Here is a 24,243-nt window from a genome sequence, read left to right on the forward strand (position 1 = left end):
AAGAGGCACACTAGTGATAATTACAAATATGCAAACCACTTTTGTTAAAAGGCCTATGGAACCTTCCACATTATTTGATTACATGGATTGTGTGAAATGCATACTTGAACAGAACTAAATATTTAGCTCTAATTTACAAAATTATAAAAGTTAAGAAAGAAACTACAGAATAAAGCTAAATTCACTTCACATGCACAAGATGCTACTTCTGCAAGATTAATAAAACACGAAGTTTAACAGACAAGTACATTGAACTCAAGGTTACACTATGCAGAATGTTCCTGAAGGTTATCTTCAATTCAAATACCCTTTGTTAACTTATCTTTCTCCCCACTTTGAAGTCTTTGTCTGAAAGGTGTTCAAATATTTGAACAACTTTCATCAGCTCCTTAAGAAGGGCATTTTAGATGTAAAGTATTGGAATTAAAATGGTTTTCTGTCAGATTAAGATCGCATGTAAGCCCTGTATTTCTGCATCTGCTTTTGAAGATGTTTCAGGCCTCCATTAAAAACACATCAGAAATGCAGATAAGACACATTTCTTCCGAAAGGTTTCATCCCTCATTCCTATCACAGTTTCTGATCTAATTTTGTAATCACTTAAAGATAGCCCTACCACCGACAGATATTGTGAACGTGACAAAAGACACGTGATGACCCATATAAACATATCGTGTTGAGTATATAGATGTCTGTGTATATATATATGCTTTCAATGTGCAGGTTTTGAAAGCAGAATGTCTCATTGGCTTCATTCAGTGGCTTAAAGACACACAAACAAACAAAAAAATAACATTTCAATGCAGCTGCTGTAAGTTTCAAGTAGTAAAAGGACTCCTCATTTGTGAATGAAGCAGGTGAGTGTAATGGACAGGGGGCGGGTGATTTCTGTTAATACAGGCAGTGTTGGATCTGGACGCATTGACAGTACTGTGCGTGGCAGGAAACAGGCTCCTCTCTGCGCACAGGAAGCCAGGCGGAGAGCGGAGAGGCCTGGCCGCACAGAACAGAGGCTGCCTTCATCGCTGTGAAAGGAGGCCGCTCACAGCCCCAGCATTTGGACCTCTATCAGCATGAATCACATCATTCACTACTCATGGGCCGTGCATACTTGGGATTACAACATGTATAACTGACAACTTGTTTGAATTAAAGCTAACAATGTTTCCTTCATACTTTATAAGTTGCTGACCACTTTGATGAGGCTGATTTAGTTAAAAATATAATACCAAAAATAATAATAATAAAACATTTTTGTAAACATATGATTTGTGTACTATATCTTGCCATTAGGGGATATTATAGAGTTCTTTATAAAAGGCAACAATTTAGAGATTGTACGTTTTTTGAAACAGCATTTCAGAAATGTGTCAACACAGTTAATCCAGGGGAAGCTTTTCTATTAAAGTTTTATAAACCTTGTACATTGTTTTACCCTTAATTATTATATTTGACTTTCATTTATTAGTGGAAAGTAATATACAGCCATTTTCTATGATTAAACAGTAACTTCTTTGGATAATTGGCATGAGTACATGCGAAGGTTGTCTTCTCATCATACCTGTCTTTAAAGGCTTTCTCAGCCATCTCTCTGGCGGCTCTTTTCACCTCCTCAGGCACAGCGTCCTTCTCCGCCTGTGACACCTGATAAACCTTGTGTCCAGCGTCCAGCCGATAGGGGCCTCCTTTCCCCCCCAGCCCGGCGGTGTCTCTGCCTCCTGTGGGAAACACATTGGTTGTCTAAGTTCATGATGTTAACGTTTGTGATTCCCTGAATGTGCCCATCGTTTCAAGAAGTAAGCAAAAGTGACAACTTAATGTTGCTATAGATTTCATACTCTCTGAATTAATTTCAGCAGATGAACAAGACAGTTTAACCGAGACAATCTACTGAGTAGTAGACTCAATTCTTGTTGAAACTATGGCTTTGCTCAACTGCAACTTTCAGATTTTGTCTACTGGATGTCTGCAGGTTTGGGGACGTTCCTTGGAGGTTATACACATGCAACTTTTAAAAGTTGACTTGCATGCTAATTTTATCATGTGATTGTTAGACCAAAATGCATTTACAATTTAATGATAAACACATTCCACAAACACACAACTGACCTGCAGTTTACTGTGTGTGTAATGTATGAAAGATAATAACATATAGAAAAACCACCAACCTGTACCGCCAGCCCACATATTTCCACCGACATGTGGTGCATTGCTTGAGTCCATCTTGCCATGTTTAGGAGAACTCACATCTAAGCCACTGTCTTTCTGTACTGTAATCTGAAACACAAAATAACAACTAAACATAAGAAATCAACCCTAAAGTGTTGTTCCTGTTTCGAAAGACCAAAAAGGTTTTGATAGTTTATTAAAAATCTAACAAATGTTTCACAGTAAATTTTATCAGCCTTTTCACGCTTCCAGAAGTATACTATATATATCCCTGTATAGATTATTAACAAGAGTTATATTTATTAAAGTAAGATCTTCTTGAAAAAAACAACTTCAAATATTTTTGGTTCTTCTAAAACCAGAAAAATGAGGCCTGCAGTATTTCAAAGATAATCCCTCGAATTGTATGCATGTCAAAACCTTGCTGCCCAAAGCATAAAACTGAGGAAGTAATAAAAATGAAAAATGATCTTAGTGTGATGAGCTGTGATTAAACGAATTCTAAGTGGTTGGATTGGGCACCGAACAGTGTGGTTAGACTATCGACTATAGTTTGCCTAGGGGAATGCAGTCCTACACAATATACCTGCACAAACATTTCTACTAGTAAACAAAAAACACATGTTCAGAGGCAACATAAAGCATGTTTTCTTCCTTAATGAATCATTCATCTTAGCCCTTCATTGTTATATAATAATATATTACAGCTGACAGCTGGAGGAGCCTCTGGCTATTGATAACAGATTCATATTTTCCAAACCCTCTGAGCCAAGATGTAAAAAGGTAGGATGTGGGAATTGGGGGTTGTGGCACAATGCCTTGTGTTCATTTGCTACAATGCCATCAGAACTAACAAAACTTCACACTGGATTCCAAACATAACTGTTCATACACATGAATGTGAAAAAAGTGACAAGAACATGGAAGAGGTTCAAAGAAAAACAGTCTTTTATTTTCATGCCGTCTGTCGATCGTTGGATGTTGTATGGAATGATGGGCCATCAAAAGCTTTAATTCTCTCATTCCCCTACCACTCTAGGCCTCAATAATTAGCCTGTTTTCTGCCTTTTAAGTGCTAATATAATCTCTTATGATCCCCATTTTCCTTATAGAACATATATAAGCAGGGGAAAAGATAAACTAATAGCACAGGCATACCAAATAGAAACTTAAGGTGTCAATGGAAAACTTGAAGTATATTTTGCGAGCTTCACACTCAAGAAAGTTTTTAGTTTTAACTGAAAGTACACTACTGTGCTATTATATTCATAACACTAATGCCTAATTATGATAACTTATTCTAAGGTAGATGTAATAAAAGTAAAAGTAAGCTTTCCAAGGTTCATGATCACTTATAATAAAACATGAATTCATACAGAATGGCATCAATATAAAATTCACCTGAGAAGCATAAACACTGAGTTCTAAAGATGTTAAGTTAGACAAATGGTCTAATATAAATAGGCTTTAAATTTGGGATGAAATAGATACTGGTTCTTTTGAATACCTAAACAAAAAAACGCAATTTATACTATGAGCAAAATACTTAAGAGGGTCTTGCCTGTCAACCACTAGTTCAAGTTACAAGTGTAAGGCATGACAAAAACAATTAAAGCAAAGTCAGGGCAATGCTTTTTAAAAGAGATCACTTGTCACTCTCTTCTGTCTCCTTAAGTGTAGCTAGAAGGTTGTATTTCTCGGAAGGAAGGAGACAGTGTGCCCCTCCTCAGTAAGACAATGAAAACATAACGACATGGCAAATACATGCACAGGAAAAACAGTAATGAAATGTGCACTCACATGTAAATGCATAGATTGAACATGCTGAAAAATGTTAACACAGAAATGAATCAATACAAGACACAAACAAGTTTCAAATGTGTTGGGGAATGCTTTACCCAAATGGGTAGGGGGGCTGCATTCATAAAGTGTGTATCATAATGCTTATTTCCCTGCATTGTTTTTCATTAAAGTCCCAAGGGAGTCTGTGATGACCTTTAGTTTTGTAATCACTTGGTTCATGTAGAAGGAAGGAAATTATGTGGGAGTACAGCAGCCTATAGTACAGGGGATAATCACTTTTACTGCTGTTCCCTTCGCAAACGCTCTTTAAAACTGTTTGTATGTGCCACAAATCCTATGTGAAAGTCTTTGAACATCAAATTAACATGATGTGATTTTACATTATGGTAGGAAACATTGGACATGTTTAAAAGCAAGTAGAACAGGTAGATATGGAAAGGAACACAAATCAGTAATGTTTTTGTGGACCTTCCGTAACTCCAGAAAAAGTAGAGCAAATTTTGTGCAGAAGCAAAAAGCTTTGAAAATAATCCAGTCTGTATTGCATATCTCCGTATCTTGTCAGTTTTTCATAGCCCGAGCAATCTTCCTGTCAGTGACTGTAAATGTGAAGCATGGCAAATAAGCTCCAGTGCAAAAGGCGATTTGTTGTGCTGACTCGTGTCATGCGTTTATGAAGGCAGCACCGAACGCTATTTGTCTCTTTGTATTTTTGTGCAAAGTCATATATAGAAGCATATCTTTTTGGAACAAGTTTAAAATAGCGTTGATATCAGTTTGACAGTTATAGTTTCTTACCCACCCATCGGAGGTGCTGAAAAGGAGGACGCCTATTCTTATTATAAGGAGATCTTGTTGTTTATATTTGAATTTATTCTAGGTCAATATAGTGTTTATCCCTTGTGCTCAATCTTCTATATATCCACAATGGTGCGTTGACTTCAAAATAATATATCTTTTGAAGTCAACTCACAGTTTTGAAGTCAACATTTAAATATTTAAAGTGTAGAGGTTATCAAAACATTAAAACATGTTCTACACATTAACATTTTGAAATGAGATCTATTTGATTCTTTATGCTTGAGTGCGGATATATGAGTTAACAATCATTTATTCTAGGTCACCAGGCACTTTTAATATATATTTACATTCATTGTTTCCACTTTGCATTTGTTGGTTTTGAATTCATAAACTTATCACCACTCATACGCAGTAAGTATACAAACATATACAAAAAAATGAATTATATCACTAAATGTGGGGATCTAATCTCTCACTCTCCAGTGAACCTCATGGTACTGCACAAAAAAGACCGCTGCTGCATTTCAATATCAAACAGGAAATGTGCTTCAAAGCATTCATTTGGTTTTAACCTCAAGTAAGAAGCATTATGCAGTAAAGTTCATGATAGCCAGAATATGCTCAGCATTTTAAGAATCTTCAACAAAAGCGGCAAACTTAAATTGAAGGCAGGTGTCGGCAGCATTCTTGGGAAGAGGACAGAGGTCAGGCTACCAGAGATGGCAGAGAGCCAGCGAGATTGCATCAGGAGAGCGTCACAAGGTGGAATGAACACCAGCAGCTCTCCCTTAAAGCTGCCCGCTGCCAGAGTTGCATTTCACAGCAGCAAAGAGCAGGTGAAAGTGAGACGGCCTGGTGCCATCGATCAGACGCTGAGTTGGCTCTAAAGGCCACCCGTGTCCCATTTGGCACATAAACTGCAAGGCATCCATTCTACATCAACACATTTCAGAAAACAAAGGTGTTATTTCACGTTCTATCATTATACAGAAGAGATGTTGCTGATTCCCCATTATATAAGCAGATCTACTGGAAATAAAGAAAAGATAGAAAGTGCCAGTCTCTCCCTCCAGTCCAAAATATCTGCCACTAAAATCTACACAAGTACTTAAAATGTTGGTGAAGGGAGAGTGAACAATGCATACAATTTCCCAAAGAAACAAAAGAAACCAAACAGCCATTCAATGAACTGTGCTCTTATATTTGATACCCTATACCTTCATCACTTCTCAAAGCCATGTCAGATTTTCAGTCATTTAAAGGTCACCTTTGAAACGCAGCACGTGATCGAACAAAGTCTTCAGGTTTGTTATGAAATGTACGCTGTGGAGACATAAGGGAGCTAACAATGCACGGCATGCATGAGCTATTTACTGACATTTGCTATTATGTAACTAATGCTGCTTATCCTTGGTAAAAAAAATATTAAATAGCAGTTGGTAACTCAGGTTTATACAAGTGACTGCTTTAAAAGTAGATCAAATGACATGGCTAATTCTTATTTCTGAAGTGCTATATGTAAAACAAGGCATTAGTGAGATAACAATGTAAAAAATATGTCACACATTTGTTTTTAATTTCACAGTTTTTATCAGTCCCACTTGCCAATAAGCATCAGTTACTAACGTGGCAGGACGGCTGAAATGTAGCGCTTGAGGGAACCAAAGGACCCTTACAGCACTCTCTGAATGCACTCACTGTCATTTTATGTCAGCCTATATAAACACGCAACTCTAAAAATTGAACTTGAAAATAACATGAAGTTACAACAGCTTAAAAGTGCAAGTGTGCAAAAAAAATACTCAATCATTACTTACATGCTGTTTCCTTTATTTATTTTTTTGCATAATCTGAAAGATTCCTGCATATTTTCTTATACAATAGTAAGGTTAATTTATTAAAAAATATTCCTGTATTACCTGTCTTTCAGGTGGTAAATAAATCTAATTATGACTCACAGAGTTTTGTTCAATGAAAGAATGGATAATTAAAAGTCATGAATGGTACCTTTTTGTTTTGCTTCTATAGTTTATGTACATCTAAGTTATTTATCCTCTATATAACTAGATGCTGGCAGGTGTTGGTGAAATCCTATGGTGACCCTGTATTGGTGTGGCAGAAATACCTTTTAGCCCTGTGTATTTACCATAGGAGCAGACTGTATGCGTTTTACTATATTCACCATGATCAATGTGACATTCCAATCGGTATGATGTCTCCTGCACTGGTAACAGGCCTTCTTTAAACCCTAAAGGCTTGTAACAGAAGTCTTTGTTTCACACCCCAATATACACCTCTATTAAATAGAAAGTTACAAAAAAAATGCTTGGCTTCTTAGTCTCGTAACTGTGAGAGAGTATTCAATAAACTTTCCCCTGCCAAGAAGTGTTCTGGGGTTACGTCTCAAAGTGGCCTCCTACCCCTGGACTGGCTTATATTATGTTTGTTTCCAGTGGGCCAGTCATCTCTCAATTTACTAGGATATATTACGATATTTTAAAGAGGAAAAATCTAAACTAAAGGGACATCATGTCTCAAGGTAACTCCTTTCAATATCAGACAAATTATTTTCCAGAAACAGTGTGTTTTTTGAGTTTTGGGATTTAGTCATGCCTACTAAATACGTGTTTGTTTTGTTTTGTTGTAGTAGTAACTGTACAAAGAAAGACAAAATCTGAAATACTGTGCACTGTTAATAGAATGTGTGCAAAGGTGAATTACATTATAAAAGCAAAATAAACATTCTGAATTAATACTTATATTAATAATATATTAAATATTAAAATGTTGATATCTTGAATTATGAGATTGGGTGACAAAGTGGATTGTAAAAAGGTCAATTGAAAACAACCAAAAAGCACCACCAACAATTGGAATGCAGTCTTTTAAAGTGTGGAGAAGTGTGGAAACAGGTAAGACCAGAAAAAAACTAATTCCTAGGCATGTGTGAATGCTATCGGGTGGGTGTCGATTCATTTTATCAGCACAGACAAGAGATGCATTTCTTTTAAGCCCCCCACTGGGACACGTCTGACTTCCATATCCACATCTTCCAAAAATAAACAAAACCAGGAAGTTTGCTTTTTTAAACATCTGCACATTAATCACATTGTGTCTAATATATGAGAATGCATAGCAGCTTTTACTGTGCCACAGACACATGTACTCTGAAATAAATTGCTCTATATATTAGTCAATGCTACTAAGCAAATGAAAAGCAAAGGATTGTAAATGCCTCTGGAAAACTCGGACATAGATATAACAGGACATCCGTGGCAGAATTGACTTGCATGTCAAAAGTCAAACCTTCACAAGGAATAAATCTTTTAGGCTCCCAGAAACACAATATGCTTTCTGCTGCCATTTAGAATTTGAGCCATAAAAACGTAATTTATAATAAACACACACACACATATTCAAAAGAGATTTACATTGTCTTCAGTCACAATTCATTAGTCTGATACAAGAGTGCTGTAAATATGTCTGTATTTGTTTAGCTGTTTTGAGCATTTTCTCAAATTCTAGTGAAGCATCTTTGTTGTGCATTTTTTATCTATAAAATTACAAATTATGTCACAATGTAAATTCCTCAATAGTCAGTAGTCCTCGGTATGTGTCATGAGTTATTGCTAGCTGCCTGACTTCTACTTTCAATATTAAACTGGGTTTGTTACACCACGTGATTGCTACTCACGCAACACAAGGTTATGTTTATGGTTTTCTTACATTTTGCCCCTGACATGGAATGTTCTATCCATGTTTCTGTAATCTTGTCAATTTATCTACAGACAACAGACACAATGTCCTGGAGATTTCTAGAAAGTGTCACACCCCGTTTAAAAATAAAATGCAGATTTAGAATTGTCTTATCTCACTTTATTTACCAATGTGATTAGGATCTGTTAATCCTCTGACTGTAACCTCTAAGTCTGGATTACTGATGGCATTTTTATTCACTGCTTTTATTCTGCTCGGTTCAAAGGGTAAAGATTACTTTGAAATAGAGTAAAGGAGCGATTAGGTCAATATTAATAAGTTGCAATATAAATACATAGCTTACACCTGTATGCATACCTAATGTAATGCGTAACTGGTTTGTTTTAGCACATTTGTTTCATTCCTGGCATACATTTCGTTTAGACCTCCTTTTCAGCCGCATATGAGAACACACATAGGCCTCCTAAAAACTTGGGTTGTGAACGGGTCAGAAAAAAAAAACAGGTCTAAATTTGAGGTGGCCCAGTAATTATGAACAGGGTCTAAGATAGATTTTTTAAATATATTTATATTGTGTTCAGTCACCCTAAACATTAAATACTTTGCCACATGGGACAGAGGCTAATCATAGAGTAATGAGGGCGTTCTATATTTTAAAATGGTTAGTTAATTTGCAGTTTAATTTACATTCAGTCTTGTGGTTGTACTTCTTTTTTTAAACATTTTTTTCTGGATGAGGCTTAGGCTTCAGTCAAAATCGGAAAAACTGAGGAATCAATGTATTCTCTCCTCAGAGAAGTAATACAATTTAACTCTGCAAAGCACTGGCATCACATGGGGATTACAGGGAATTGGTAGGAGTGCAAAAACAGTGGTGGCACAACAATGGAATAATACAGGCTGAAAGCATGATTATGTTAATATACAAAACATTTGTTTCAATACAAAACAAAACAAAACCAGTTACGGAGGATGCATAATTTACAATAGCCAGGGGGAAAGCCTTCAAACTGGGACATTGCATTCCCATGATGCTCTATGCTGGGATCTCGCTGGACAGTTTTCCTGACAACTTTATCTGAGGCAACTCAGATTAGAAATCAAAATTAAAATGGAATGTATAAAGTAATATAGCACAAAAGACTAATTTAACAAAACAGCAGAATAAAATCAAATGCAGTAAGCTAGAGAGATGGAAATAAATTACTGAACCAGATACAAGTTCTGTTGTTAACTTGTTGCTAGTCTGTGTCCTCATATTTACCTCAAGACACCTTATCATCAATATGCTGTGAATTAGTTTTTATAGACAAGCAAGTACTGGTCCCTCATCTTATCACACTGTGAGAAAAAGGGACCTGAAACCACAAAGAACCTTTGCAGAAAAGTTGTGTTTTTTCTACAACTCTAATACATAATTTATAGGAACATATATTATTAACACTTAAAACATTTGGATAAATTATTGACAGATGCTGCTTCTGTTAAGTTTACACTTTTATGTTGTAACACCTTTTAATATTTGTCTTGCTGATATATTCTTGTCTAGTATCTGATGACGTCCTAATATGCTGCTATCAAACATGGATAAACCTCGGGCCAGTACATTATTGCAGCTTGTTCGTCTGGCAGTGAAAGGTCAGATTCCACAGCTTTGAAGTAAGCAAGGAATAGAAAAACACGCATTCATAATGGCCTGTCGTTTAATTAAAAGGAGAGCTACCAATTTCTAATGGCAGCTTCAAAAGATAGATGCTTGCAAATTATGACCTCATAAAAGGCTCATTCATAAGATCTGCGGCAACCCAAGCCAAAATGTCCTCCTACACAGAGAGTAACAATGCAGGGTTCATTCTCTCTTGCTGGCATTTTGTTAGTTTAATTCTAAAATATGTATTCAATTTTCATTCCCTAGTTACAATAACATTGTTTATTCAAATTGTAAACCCAGTAGATTCATTTATCACCATTAAAAAAATAACTAATGTAATCCTCGACAATTCCATACAGTTCTCAATTGGCCTAAACACCCATCCTTATCAAGTCAATTCAGATGTTTTACCACATACTCTTTGTTCAGCCACAAGTCATTCACTTATGACCAAAAAAAAAAAAAAGAAAAAAACAACCACTGCAGATTAGAACAAAAAACTTCAATAAAACCACCATCACTTACTCATCATTCCTAATCCTCAAAGTACTATTCATCCCTGCACCTTAGGTACACAGAGAAGCACAACAAAGCCAAATGAAATTAAGATTGCATAAAGGTAAGAAGGAAAAAACAACTCACAAATATGAACATTATACTGTCTTTCTTTGAATCCCTTTTAAAACGAATACAATCAACTCCTTTTGTAGGTTTTATTCATTTTCACATGAAGGTTTGACATGATGCTTAGGTACCCTGGCAGCATGTAATCCTGTTTTTGCTGGACAGGCACGTAAATCTAAGGGATTCCCCAGGTTACTTATTTTCACTGCAGGACATTCTTAGTTGAATGTATCCATTTAATAACTAGTTACTAATTTGACACTCAGTTAAAAACAGAGCTAATCTTTCCTTTCCACTGTGGTGTGGTCAAATATAAAAAGTCTTGAGGTATGATGTCATAATGAAATAAGTTTTATTGCAGATTAAGGCTAGAACAATTATTAGTATTGTTTTCAAAGGAAATTACTCAATCTGTTAGTTTAGATTAAAAGGTTAAAAAGTCTGTTTAGAGTCAATATAAAAAAGGACCAAAACAGCGTTATGTGATCTATCACTTCTTTTCAAGGCACTCTTAAAGGGATCCTGGTTGATGTTAAACATACATGGAAAGATTATAAAATAATTATAAAGCGAAACATAAAAAACAAGCAGAAACAAAAACGTTGTTACAGCTTAATATTTCCATTTTAGTACAGAATTCTGTTTCACTGACTTTTCAAAATTAGAAGCTGTCTGTAAAAGCCCTTAATTTAGTCAATGAGCAGGTGCAAAGATGCAAAGAAAAATAACCCTTGATCATCTCCTACTAACAGTGGTACTCATTAAAGCTTCAAGGTAGCTTCAGCTTATTTTAATTAGTACGTCTAAGTTCGATCCTAAGGTAGGACTAAAACTACACCCGACATTGAAAGCTTAATGGAATTTATTGTCACAATTAAAACTGACCAAAATCCTTACATGCAAAGATCCAAATATTTGAAAAACATTTTAAACTGAATTCCCGGTCATGCTTTCTTCTAATTTATATATATAAACTGAAAACTAAAACTAAAACAAACATAAGCAAAATAAAATGATTTTACCAAATGGGTTTTTGACAGCTACACACACATGCAGTTTGTGTATGTCTGGTAAAACTCCAGTTCTTGCCTGCCCCTTAAACTGGTGTTAGGAGAACTGTCTCTAATGCCAGACACCGGAAGACAAAGCTGGAATCCAGGATATCCTGCATTCTGATCCTGTCTATTCCACTAGCTTAATGTGTTGACTTTAAATATCTTGCACCCCCCTTTCCTTCAGTGAGAAAACGTTGCTGTACAGTACGTGCTGTGACAACACAGTTAGTCAAAACAGATACTCTGTATTTCACTCTACTAAGAAGAAGAACATAGAGAATGAAAATGATTATGTTGCAATCGGTTTGATCATACATCCAGTTCCAAGTCTTTTAATAACTATTTGAATTGTTCTTATATTTCATCAAGGATTTGGACTTGGAAATCCTGTACTGCCCTCTAATGAAGTAAACACATGCATCCTTCTACAATGTGACTCATGATCAAACAGGAGTCAGACTTGATCAACAAAACACTTTGAAGCGTTCCTTTTTTAAGTGATGACTCCAAATCACTTCTTTTCAAAAGGGAATATGGAGATTTTCCTTCTTTGGACAAATTAGTGATGTAAGTGTATTTGTAATAATTTGTAAAACTACTGTTAGATTTTATTACAGCAACCAACCAGTATTCAAAGGAATCGTTTCACTGGATTCCCCTGGGGTAAGCTGAGCAATGCCAGGGTTTACTGGGATTTACGCTGACCAGCACTCCCTTGGGTTCCCACACAACAGCCACACCTGTGCCATGCGTGCGAACACTGGGCCTGCAGTGTTGCTAGTCAAAGCTTATGTACATATCAGGCATTCAGCTAGTTTCTCTTGCAGTACTAATCAGCACTGCCTGTTAAACCCCAATCTGCAATAAGTGACTGGTTACCACTAACCCAGTAGCCAAAAATGAATATACCTAAAACAAAACTAAACACATAAATGGGCTTGCCAGATGGAAACTAGGCTTTCAGAATGGAAAAAAAAAGGATAGGGTAGAAGCTGGAGGTGCAATCACACTTGCAGAGGGATTGTCATCATAAGTGTAATCACAGTCTTTTACTGTCACACTTCAACACATGTCAGTGTGAAGGAAAGGGTGCTGGGTGGTAAGAAACCAACCCGTTTTTTTTTAACATCAAAGGATGAAAGCAGAGCTATCAAAGACTAGACTACGACAGGCGGCACGGTACTGCCTTTAGCATAACCGCCTCACCTGCGGCTGCTGTGAGGAGCCGACTTTTGTTGCAAAGCACTCGGCGTGTCCAGGAATGTGAGGTCACTAGTAATGCAGATGAGACCTCCGCCCCATTCATTACACTGGAGAAAGGGAACTGTGATACAACACAGTTTGAGTGACCTTTAAGGAAGGAACTCCTGCTTTATCTTGTATATAAATAATGAAAACACAGTTTTAAGGGCACTGTTTTGTAAAGACACGATTGCTTTTACATTTCAATTGACACACTTCAAGTTGCCAGGTTCTTGTAGCACAATTACACCGCTCCATATTTTTCAATATATATTTCTTTAATGTGTATAGGCAGGTGTTTTATTGAATGTGTGTAAATGGAAATCGATTTGGGAAACACAGTCTTGGCTCAAACACACTTAAACACATTGGAGACCCCAGCTCCTGCCCGGGAGCTACACTCAACAGGAGCTCAGCAGGAACCCTGTCTGGGCAGGGCAGCACGGAACGGATCAGACCGTGGGAGAAAGACAGGGACAAGAGGGATTTGATCCCCCAGGTCTTGGACTCGGTTGAGCAGCACTTCTCAAGCACTGGCGCAGGTCTATGGCTTTCTGCACATCACGATTCATGTCTCAGACATGCCACCATGTGGTAAGAAGAAGTACTGTCATATTTTCTTTATGTTATTCTGTTAAGGGAAATAAATATACAAAATAAAGGAAATTTAGCAAAATATTCTGCTCTTTGCTAAATGTATTTATAGGGGATAAAAAGAATAAATATCACTTTTATACCACATTAATTATATGACAATGATGATTGTATTTTCATATTATAAGTATTATTGTTTGTATTATTTAAATGGTTTGCATACAGGGTTTTAAGAGCTTCTGTTGACTTTGTGCAATCTTGAACACTTACAGAAGTGTTACTCCAGTGTATACTAAGTGAACTTGGAAAACCGTTGATTGACTGTATTACTCTTTTTAGAGGTATTGTAAGAAGTGCAGCAACTTTTAAACGTGAAAAAAGTGCTTCAATTAAACGTATTTCTGTTCTGTTCCACTTCTACACCCCGCACATCCAAAATTAAAAGCTGCTGCTCAATGTCACTGTGTTCCCAGGGTTAAGGTAGTCAGACTACTTGCAGGAATTGTGATGGTATTATTAATTATGATGATGATGATGATGATGATATATATTATTATTATTATTATTTTATTATTTGGAGTAATACAATTGCTTTCTTCTCCTCCTTTTACACATACCAAACTTCAGTGATTCTGCCTCAGACAACTTAAGTAGCTGGTGCTTTTAAAAGCAGAAAGCAGAAGCTGCCACACTCTCACAATGCTGATCACCCAAATACCTTCAGCAGCTACATAACCTACACACATTGCTAATACTCTGCTGGACATGTTGGTCCTTAATGCAAACTAGTTCAGCAGTATTCAAAGTATCTTTATGCATAAGGGGATTTTTCCTTAAGCTACAAATGAACAGACTGTAACCTATAGACACAACTATCAGGACTACTAACCTAGATACAGTAGTAGCCCTGCTTCTGACATACTGTACAAACATAACTTACACACAATCACAGACACTAACCTACCTGCTGTTACACAACTTCTACACTATCACTGATACAGACTACTTAGAGTAGCCCATACTACGAACCTGCATACTACCCAAAAAATATGACATATTCAATAATACATCATGTAAAAAGTACCATCACATGCAGTATCTCCAGCTTAAATTCTAATAAATCGTAGTAAACACACCAGTTTATGTAATGGAAACAACTACTCATCAAAATTACAATTTCTTTTTCAAATTAGTTAGAGTTTAATGTGTTAATTTCTTTATTAACAAAGTTTATTTATTTGTGTTATTGAACTCGAGAACATGCCGAGACACCTGTAGGATAACAACTTAATTACAGTTGGAAAAAAAAAAAAACAGTTCTGGATAAACTCAATGCCCTAGTTATGTCAGGGAAATACAAAGTAAAACATATTTAAAGGGTCCTGTAAGCTCAATACCAGTGCAGATGCCACACTGTATCACTACACCGCAGGAATAGTGCCAAAGGGGAATTACTGCATCCTGAGCCCCACTCTCAAAAACAAACAACACAGTTCTGCAGATTACAGGTGTTCAGTTAAATTGCCAGTGAATACAAATTTGCGGAGGGTTTATACATTTTCCTTTCTTAGAAGGATTCAATGAGATTCACGTGAAAGACTACAATAAGACATTTAAACATTTTCTATAGATACAAATTAAGTGTTTTCAACCTGAAAATCTAGCAACATCTTTGCACACATATCCCGGACAATTAGAAAAAGAGACAAACTGCAATGATTCTATTTGACCAGTAGGAGGGAATATAAGCCTTTAACAAACACAAGAACTGTATCACTGTGTTCATCTTTGCTATAGCAGCTAATTTAAAGTTTTCATACACAGGTTTCAAAAACACTATTAATTAACACTATCTATTACTTTTAAAATAAGGTGCCAAAATACCAAGACGATACCAAGATCTCAAATATTTTTGATTATACATTTTCGTACTGTTCCAGTTTTTACATATTGTGATGTTTACACAATATGTTAATAATATTCCTGAAAAATATTACAATTTTGCAGTCCGTCAGTAACAGCAATAGCAAGCGTGACCACACCCTACCTGCACAGGTCTGCCATCCTCTGCTCCAATCATGTTCCTCCATTCCAGCAGGGAGCGCTGCAGGCTGTCCAATCCAGTTTCCCACAGCCTCACATATCCACCCATGTCCACTGTTACCAGACTAGCACTGCCCAAAGTTGCCAGGAGCACATCTGTGTCAGAGACCTTGGATAGCCAGGTGGTGTAGGGGGAGAGAGTCATGGACCTGCAAGCAGGCACAGTTCACAGGATTAAGATACAGGTGTCCCTCCCAACCTCCACTGCATATTCAAAGCTGGGGGATCATGACAGGAACATACAAAAGTAATATTTCATTACTTGTGGCCAAAAAATACAAGCTAACTCTAAAATAACCTTATTAACTGCCAGCAGAGAAGGATGAGTCGTAACGGCCTGGAGATCACACAATCAGTTCCATGTGGTACCAGCGCCTGGGTGTGGCTGGGACTTCCCTTTCTTGTAATGTGGGGGTCCTATGTGACCCAGTTAGCAACAAAACATGTGCCTCTTGTGCAGCCCTGGCTCCTGGCCCAGCATCTGGAGGTCTGTAAGTATGAAGTTAGCCTTTCCTTCAAACCACACCTGAGATCTACTTGAACTCTCACCAGCTTCAGTGGGAACATTTATTCCATCCCTTAGAAAGGAGGCAAGATTATTGTACTAAAATCTGGTATGTTATTAGCTATTTGTAAACTGCACACCTACTCTACAATAGGTGTTGCAGTCAAATTAGGTTTTATCTTTCAACCAGGACATCACAAGTACTTCAGAACAGACACAGTAATGGCCAGTGAGGCCGGTTCACAACTCTGGGGGGCAGAAGGAGCACTTGGAGCAGGAAGCAGATCAGACACGTTTTTACTTGTCAGCCAGCAGACTATGCGAGGCATCCTAATTCATCACTTGTGCTCCAACTCTTTTATAATCAGCACAGAGATCTCCATTAACACATGTAACCCTCCATCAGCGAGCTGATAAACAATCTGGCCTTAAAGTAATCCTCTGAATTAACAGCATGACTGTATATAAACTAATATTTCCTGGAAGTGTAAAGCGAATATTGCTCACATTAGAAGACAGCCCATGCAGAATAAATTCCAGTACCGCAATTCATTATGATAAGGAACTTTTTGGAAAGCCAAGACTCTACAACATATGCACTTTTACATGAATGTGACTTGTTGGTAGTTATATCAAATCAATCCTATGTTTAATAAGAAAAAATGCAAGAGTATTTAGAATCTTGTTTGTTTACTTAATTACTGACATTAAGTGCACAACACATATACTGTATCAACAGACCAGGGTTTCAACTTTAAAACTGTGTCTTTTCGAAACTGAAGTAAAAACGGTTTTCTCCTTCAATTCCCTAACTGTTTAATTAAAGACTTGTTTACCCTCTGTGTTACAAAGATGCCCTCACAATACCAGGCATAGACGGCATATACAGTGACTGCTCTGTTGCTATAGTTACTGGAATGTAGAAACTGTAATGAGAGAAAATAAATAAATAAATAAACCTGCTGGTATAACGTTACAGTTACTTGTGGGAAGTGGAAGAAATGTTTCTACACTACAATCCAAATGTAACATATTACAATGTATATTTATTTATTTATTACCTTGGAACAGGAATATATTTTACTTTCTTTGAATTAAGATCTGTGACTTCCAGATAAGCAGCAGTCTGTGGAGGTGTGATGTCTGTTAAAAAAAAAGCAGAACATGCAATGAACACCTACAAATCTGCAATCAAAGTTTATCTCTGTTGACAAAGGAAGCTATGAAGAAGTAGAAGTCCAAATATTCACTTCACTATATATTTGGTGTGGCAAATATAACACTTAAATTAATTACGTACTCATTCAACATACTAACAAGAGAAACAATATTAAGAATTTAAAATATGTTAACACATACAACAGGATGATATATATTTTGACCTTAAAATCTATACAATAATCTAACTACTTGCTTAACTAATTGTCTCTTTTTTGTTAACACCTGCCTTAATTCCTCCTGACTTCTAAAGGGAAAATAGCAATTCTAATGCTGCCTTTTTAATTTTGCAAAAAAAATAAAAATAATCCATGGCAAACAGCCACAATTAGTGTCTGAATCAACATTGCAACTGGGCTTGTGTTGCCAATGTTTGCACAAACAGCATCAGCTTTGTGCAGAAAACAAGTGCCAGACAAATTTGGCAGCATGGAAATTGTGTGATAGCCTTCCATACTCAAAAATCTTGTATAAGAAAATTGATACCCAAACACACACTGTTATTGATTTAGTTTGTGTATTGGATGTGCAACAAACACCTTTGATGCCAGTGGAGTCTGTTAGAATGTTAATCTCCACTTTCACGTCTTCTCAAAATCAGATGAGCCAGCTCTATGGGTTTTATACGCTGCCTAATACAACCAGCAATAATCCTAATTATCTTCCATTAGTAGATAGTACATGTCAGGGTTTCTCTAAGGTAATTCTGTTGCAAATACCATTACAGATGCGCTTCAGTATGAGGTGAATCAGCTGTTCACAGATCCAAGGGTTACATATTTTATTCATATCAATAGATAGATAATCAGGAAGACAGAGAATGTTAGTTATCAAAGCTTCCATGCCACCATGTCTGTGAACAATCCAAGATGCTGTCATGCTGCACACTGACTAATGATGCTGTTTTAAATGAGCGCCTGTCCAGACCTTTGGGGTAGATGTCAGACAGGGGCACTTCACTGGCAGGCAGGGCTCGGACAACCTGGTTGGCTCCCAGCAGGCTCACGCAGTTAGCCCGTTTCGCAGTGCCTGTCCTGCGGCCTCCACTGAAGAACGCATCGGATGAACTTGTTCCCCCCAGATCAGACTTTCTTTTCCAGCTGTACACTTCATTGGGCGACTGCAAAGCAAAAAGGCCCAAATGTTACAAGACACTCCATGACAAATTACACAGGGTAATAAAAACGCTGTAGACCAGTATCACTGCTAAATTACAACTACAACATAGTACATTATAGACTTAACTTAGGCTTAAGTCAATCACAACTATAATATATTAAGTTGCCTATAATTTATCTAACTTCTCCAGCATACAAAACATGCCAAATAAAACAGTGAAATATGATTAATCTTGTTTCCATAGCCTTTTATTTTTAAATAGATCCCAATGACAGGTCTCTCACCCTTTTAACTTGAATCATAATACGTTTCATATTTTTTCTATGTATTCACTATAACATAACAAAGTAAGGAATCTGCATAACAAATGTCCAAGTTCAAGGATCATGTAATTCAATTATGCTGCTGTTTACAGAGTTTAAATACACACAATGTGTATAGTTTACAAACAGAAACTAGGACTGTGCTGACCTCATGAGCAAAAACCATTGCCTGCATTACATTTCACTGAGCTCTTGCTCAAAAATTGTTTTCCTTTTCACTGTTGGGTCATACCACAAACAAACTGAGGGCACAGGCCCCCAAATTGGAATGTGGTTGCCATAGCCACAGCAGGATGTCAATATGTAAGGCAGAACCTGGCTGAACCACAGCAGTCCAAAAAAGGACTCGCACTCAATGGAAACAAAACATCTCTTTAATCGTCCTGTAACTTTGTTGATTTGCCTTTCATATAAAGCCTGGGATTTAATTTCTTATTAAAAAGTCCAGACACTGAATAAGCAATGACCTTTTGTTTTTCCAGCTGGTGACCTCTTGTTCAATAACAGCACCTGTAAGTGAGGCACTGATTGAAATAGTAAACAGCCTACTGTTTTACAGAAGCAAGAGTACTGGAGGGTTAAGATATTTAATTACAGATTTTCTTTATTAATTGGTTTCATTACAAAAATGATAACACTATGTATATGTTTAAAAAAATATATAATTGTTATATCTATCAATCTAAAATTGTTTATGGGGAGTAGTGGTTAGGGCTCTGGACTCATAGCTGTAAGGTTGTGGGTTCAAAGCCCGGGTGGAGCAGTGCTGTTGTGCCCTTGAGCAAGGTACTTCACTAAGATTGCACCAGTAAAATGCCCAGCTGTATAAATGGGTACAAATGTATGTACAAATGATGATGATGATGAAATTATGTTTATATATACATGATATATATATATATATAATGTTACGGACTGATATATATATACATATATATATATATCAGTCCGTAACATTATGACCACCTGCCTAATATTGTGTAGGTCCCTGACCCGTCGAGGCATGGACTCCAATAGACCCCTGAAGGTGTGCTGTGGTATCTGGCACCAAGACGTTAGCAGCAGATGCTTTAAGTCCTGTAAGTTGCGAGGTGGCGCCTCCATGGATCGGACGATTGGATTGAGACAGTATTAACTTTTTCAGCAATTTGAGCTACAGTAGCTCGTCTGTTGGATCGGACCACACGGGCCAGCCTTCACTCCCCACGTGCATCAATGAGCCTTGGCCGCCCATGACCCTGTCGCCGGTTCACCGCTTTTCCTTCCTTGGACCACTTTTGATAGGTACTGACCACTGCAGACCGGGAACACCCCACAAGAGCTGCAGTTTTGGAGATGCTCTGACCCAGTCGTCTAGCCATCACAATGTGGCCCTTGTCAAAGTCGCTCAGATCCTTACGCTTGCCCATTTTTTCTGCTTCTAACACAACAACTCTGAGGACAAAATGTTCACTTGCTGCCTAATATATCCCACCCACTGACAGGTGCCATGATAACGAGATTATCAGTGTTATTCACTTCACCTGTCAGTGGTCATAATGTTATGGCTGATCGGTGTGTGTGTATATATATATATATATATCTATATATATATATATATATATATATATATCTATATATACACACTCACCTAAAGGATTATTAGGAACACCATACTAATACTGTGTTTGACCCCCTTTCGCCTTCAGAACTGCCTTAATTCTACATGGCATTGATTCAACAAGGTGCTGAAAGCATTCTTTAGAAATGTTGGCCCATATTGATAGGATAGCATCTTGCAGTTGATGGAGATTTGTGGGATGCACATCCAGGGCACGAAGCTCCCGTTCCACCACATCCCAAAGATGCTCTATTGGGTTGAGATCTGGTGACTGTGGGGGCCAGTTTAGTACAGTGAACTCATTGTCATGTTCAAGAAACCAATTTGAAATGATTCGACCTTTGTGACATGGTGCATTATCCTGCTGGAAGTAGCCATCAGAGGATGGGTACATGGTGGTCATAAAGGGATGGACATGGTCAGAAACAATGCTCAGGTAGGCCGTGGCATTTAAACGATGCCCAATTGGCACTAAGGGGCCTAAAGTGTGCCAAGAAAACATCCCCCACACCATTACACCACCACCAGCAGCCTGCACAGTGGTAACAAGGCATGATGGATCCATGTTCTCATTCTGTTTACACCAAATTCTGACTCTACCAGCTGAATGTCTCAACAGAAATCGAGACTCATCAGACCAGGCAACATTTTTCCAGTCTTCAACTGTCCAATTTTGGTGAGCTTGTGCAAATTGTAGCCTCTTTTTCCTATTTGTAGTGGAGATGAGTGGTACCCGGTGGGGTCTTCTGCTGTTGTAGCCCATCCGCCTCAAGGTTGTATGTGTTGTGGCTTCACAAATGCTTTGCTGCATACCTCGGTTGTAACGAGTGGTTATTTCAGTCAAAGTTGCTCTTCTATCAGCTTGAATCAGTCGGCCCATTCTCCTCTGACCTCTAGCATCAACAAGGCATTTTCACAGGACTGCCGCATACTGGATGTTTTTCCCTTTTCACACCATTCTTTGTAAACCCTAGAAATGGTTGTGCGTGAAAATCCCAGTAACTGAGCAGATTGTGAAATACTCAGACCGGCCCGTCTGGCACCAACAACCATGCCACGCTCAAAATTGCTTAAATCACCTTTCTTTCCCATTCAGACATTCAGTTTGGAGTTCAGGAGATTGTCTTGACCAGGACCACACCCCTAAATGCATTGAAGCAACTGCCATGTGATTGGTTGGTTAGATAATTGCATTAATGAGAAATTGAACAGGTGTTCCTAATAATCCTTTAGGTGAGTGTATATATATATATATATATATATATATATATATATATAGAGAGAGAGAGAGAGAGAGAGCGAGAGAGAGAGAGAGAGGCTCCCATATTTTAAACTACTCTTCTTGTATATTTCCTATAATTGCTGTAAATGAGTTATCATTTTCTCCCAGCTGTCTTCGTTACAAAAGTGAATTAATTTGACTGTTACTGAAGAAGACCATGAAAGAGATATGTAACAATAGCAAGCTGTCATTTATCAATTTGAGATTCTGAGGTATGGTGATACTTCAAAACAGTACAACAAACAGTATAACTGGATTTTGATATCTACTACTGTTTGATTAAACATCATCGTATAATTAAGGAAAATTTGAAATCAGGTTCCTGTCTTTGGTGACCAAATGTACCAAGGTTGATGCTTACATTGCATACATTTGTTACACTAAAGAAATATCTGAGAGCTGTTAGAAAGTTACAGAGACCATTAAAAGATGAAGATATCTCATTATTGTGATTTGCAAGTTAATATTACAATTCATATTGTGTTTAAGTACTTTAAATCACAATTTGCATTCATATTTTCATAGTCAGCTGCACCTATACTTCTCTTACTTACAAAAACTGATCTTAAAATAATTATTCTTCAGTTACAGTGCCTTGAGGCCAACTTTTATTCCTTCTAATGATAGGGAGGCCAGGCATACTGCTGTAATGAAACATCTTTAAATCTGAATGCTTGTGAAATTATAAACTATGAACACTATGGAAGTTGCAGTTTCTGATTTTTGTCAACAGTCTACATACAAGTTCCACAAGCTGTGTTATGAAAGCTGTGGTCTGAAAATATTGTACATCAGCCTTGTGGTCAGCACCGATGAGGAGCCTCTTTCAATACAAGGATTACACCACAGATCACAAGCACTTATATCCAAGTTGAGTCAGATTCCTCTCATTAAAATTCCTTGTAATTTCACTAGAGAGAGAGATAAAAGTGAACTTTGATGGCAGAATGAAATACCCTCTTGTTGCAAACCTGAGTTTTCAAATGTATTTCAGTCTTTGATCTTGCACTATTTCTGCCTGGTAGCAGCAGCTGAAGCTGGCCGCCTTATAAATGCTGCATGCATGTACCCAGACTGCAGTAAACATAAAGAACTTAGTAAACATTTTCAATGCTGACAGGCAATATGCCAGAATTTACATTTAAATAAATAATTGAATAACATTTCTAGCATAATCCTGAAGCCATACTCATTGATATTTTGTGAGAAAATGTATCCCTGTATGCTTCATGACCCAGTACTGCAAACATCTTCAGTTCTAATGTTTCTTTGTTGTTTTTGAAGAAAAAAAAAAAGTTAAGTTACCTTTTTAAACTTATTTCATGTAAAACTTGTAGAGAAAAGGTAGAAAACTATGTGTTTGGTAACCTTGAGTGTTTCACTTTGCTTACTCACCATGAGGTCCGGGAAGCCAATGACGAGAGTGGCGAAGGTGTTGACATCAGACAGAACCCTGTTGGGAGAGACGATCTTCTGCCCCAGGGCTGCACTCAGGTTCTCGGGTGGCAACTGATCGCTGGACACCAACTGTGGCGCAGACAGGTCCACACCTGAGTGACAGAACACACTGGTGGTCACACACATAGTTGCACAGGAGTAGTCTGAATGTTGATATGCCTATGCAACATGCACCTGAAATTCAAAATACTTTGAATTTCAATTACTATGAATGCCAAACTATATAAATAGTATATTTACACTGGTACAACTTTAGGTATTTCTATATTGCTCTGTGTAAATATATAGATCAGTCAGTAAAGGACAGGTACTGTAACATTTTTGTACATTAATCACAAGGTCAAACTAGTTTCAGGCATAGCATGTATGGTAGCAAAAACATCACAAATGTACGGTTAACACTTGCATATTACACTCCTGGCTTCTAATAGGGATTTTAGCTGGGGTGAATCATTAAGCTTGTCGCGAAAAATTTCTATGCGGGCAGGTCATTCATGATGTACTATTTCTGATGCATGGTTATTCAGCTGCTAAATGTTGTCGATTTTTATCTCTTGTAAACAACATTCCTTTGGACTGTTAACATCATTAAACCAACAAAGTCACCTTTTATTTCAGGCACATAAAATGAACTCAGATTAATTTAGCTCAAATGAAGCATGGAGAAGACAGAATGCCTGAATAGCAATTACAACACACATCCTATTTTCTCTTCTAGTTCCCTTCACAAAGATGAGTTGCAGGCCGTGCAAATAACACCAGAGGAGCACTTGTGCCCTTGACATTAATGTATAAGAAAATGTAATGCAAGTCTTACACTAGCACTTCCCAGTAAAATGGATGACACCACCCTCAGTAATTATTAAAGAAGTGAATGGATTGTACGTTTGAGAAGTGAATTCTCTCTAAAACTGCACGGCAGCAGAGGAGGATAACAAAAGTGATACTGTGTACATTTTGCTAATGCAAAACCTTGCCC

At 37.3% G+C, this 24,243-nt stretch overlaps 1 protein-coding gene across 1 annotated transcript in view; it reads right to left on the minus strand.

Moving 5' to 3' along the window:
• Nucleotides 1-24,243, minus strand: part of vwa8 (von Willebrand factor A domain containing 8) — a 92,794-nt gene that overhangs the window by 20,089 nt on the left and 48,462 nt on the right. Inside the window, exons 34-39 of the mRNA XM_066706629.1 lie at nucleotides 23,202-23,356; nucleotides 18,410-18,602; nucleotides 17,326-17,407; nucleotides 15,704-15,908; nucleotides 2,169-2,277; nucleotides 1,562-1,718 (exon numbers count right to left, since the gene is read on the minus strand). Of these exons, the coding sequence (XP_066562726.1) occupies nucleotides 1,562-1,718; nucleotides 2,169-2,277; nucleotides 15,704-15,908; nucleotides 17,326-17,407; nucleotides 18,410-18,602; nucleotides 23,202-23,356 (901 nt within the window). The remainder of the gene's footprint in view (nucleotides 1-1,561; nucleotides 1,719-2,168; nucleotides 2,278-15,703; nucleotides 15,909-17,325; nucleotides 17,408-18,409; nucleotides 18,603-23,201; nucleotides 23,357-24,243) is intronic.

This window comes from Amia ocellicauda, chromosome 6 (assembly GCF_036373705.1).
Source record: "Amia ocellicauda isolate fAmiCal2 chromosome 6, fAmiCal2.hap1, whole genome shotgun sequence".
Lineage (NCBI taxonomy): Eukaryota > Metazoa > Chordata > Actinopteri > Amiiformes > Amiidae > Amia > Amia ocellicauda.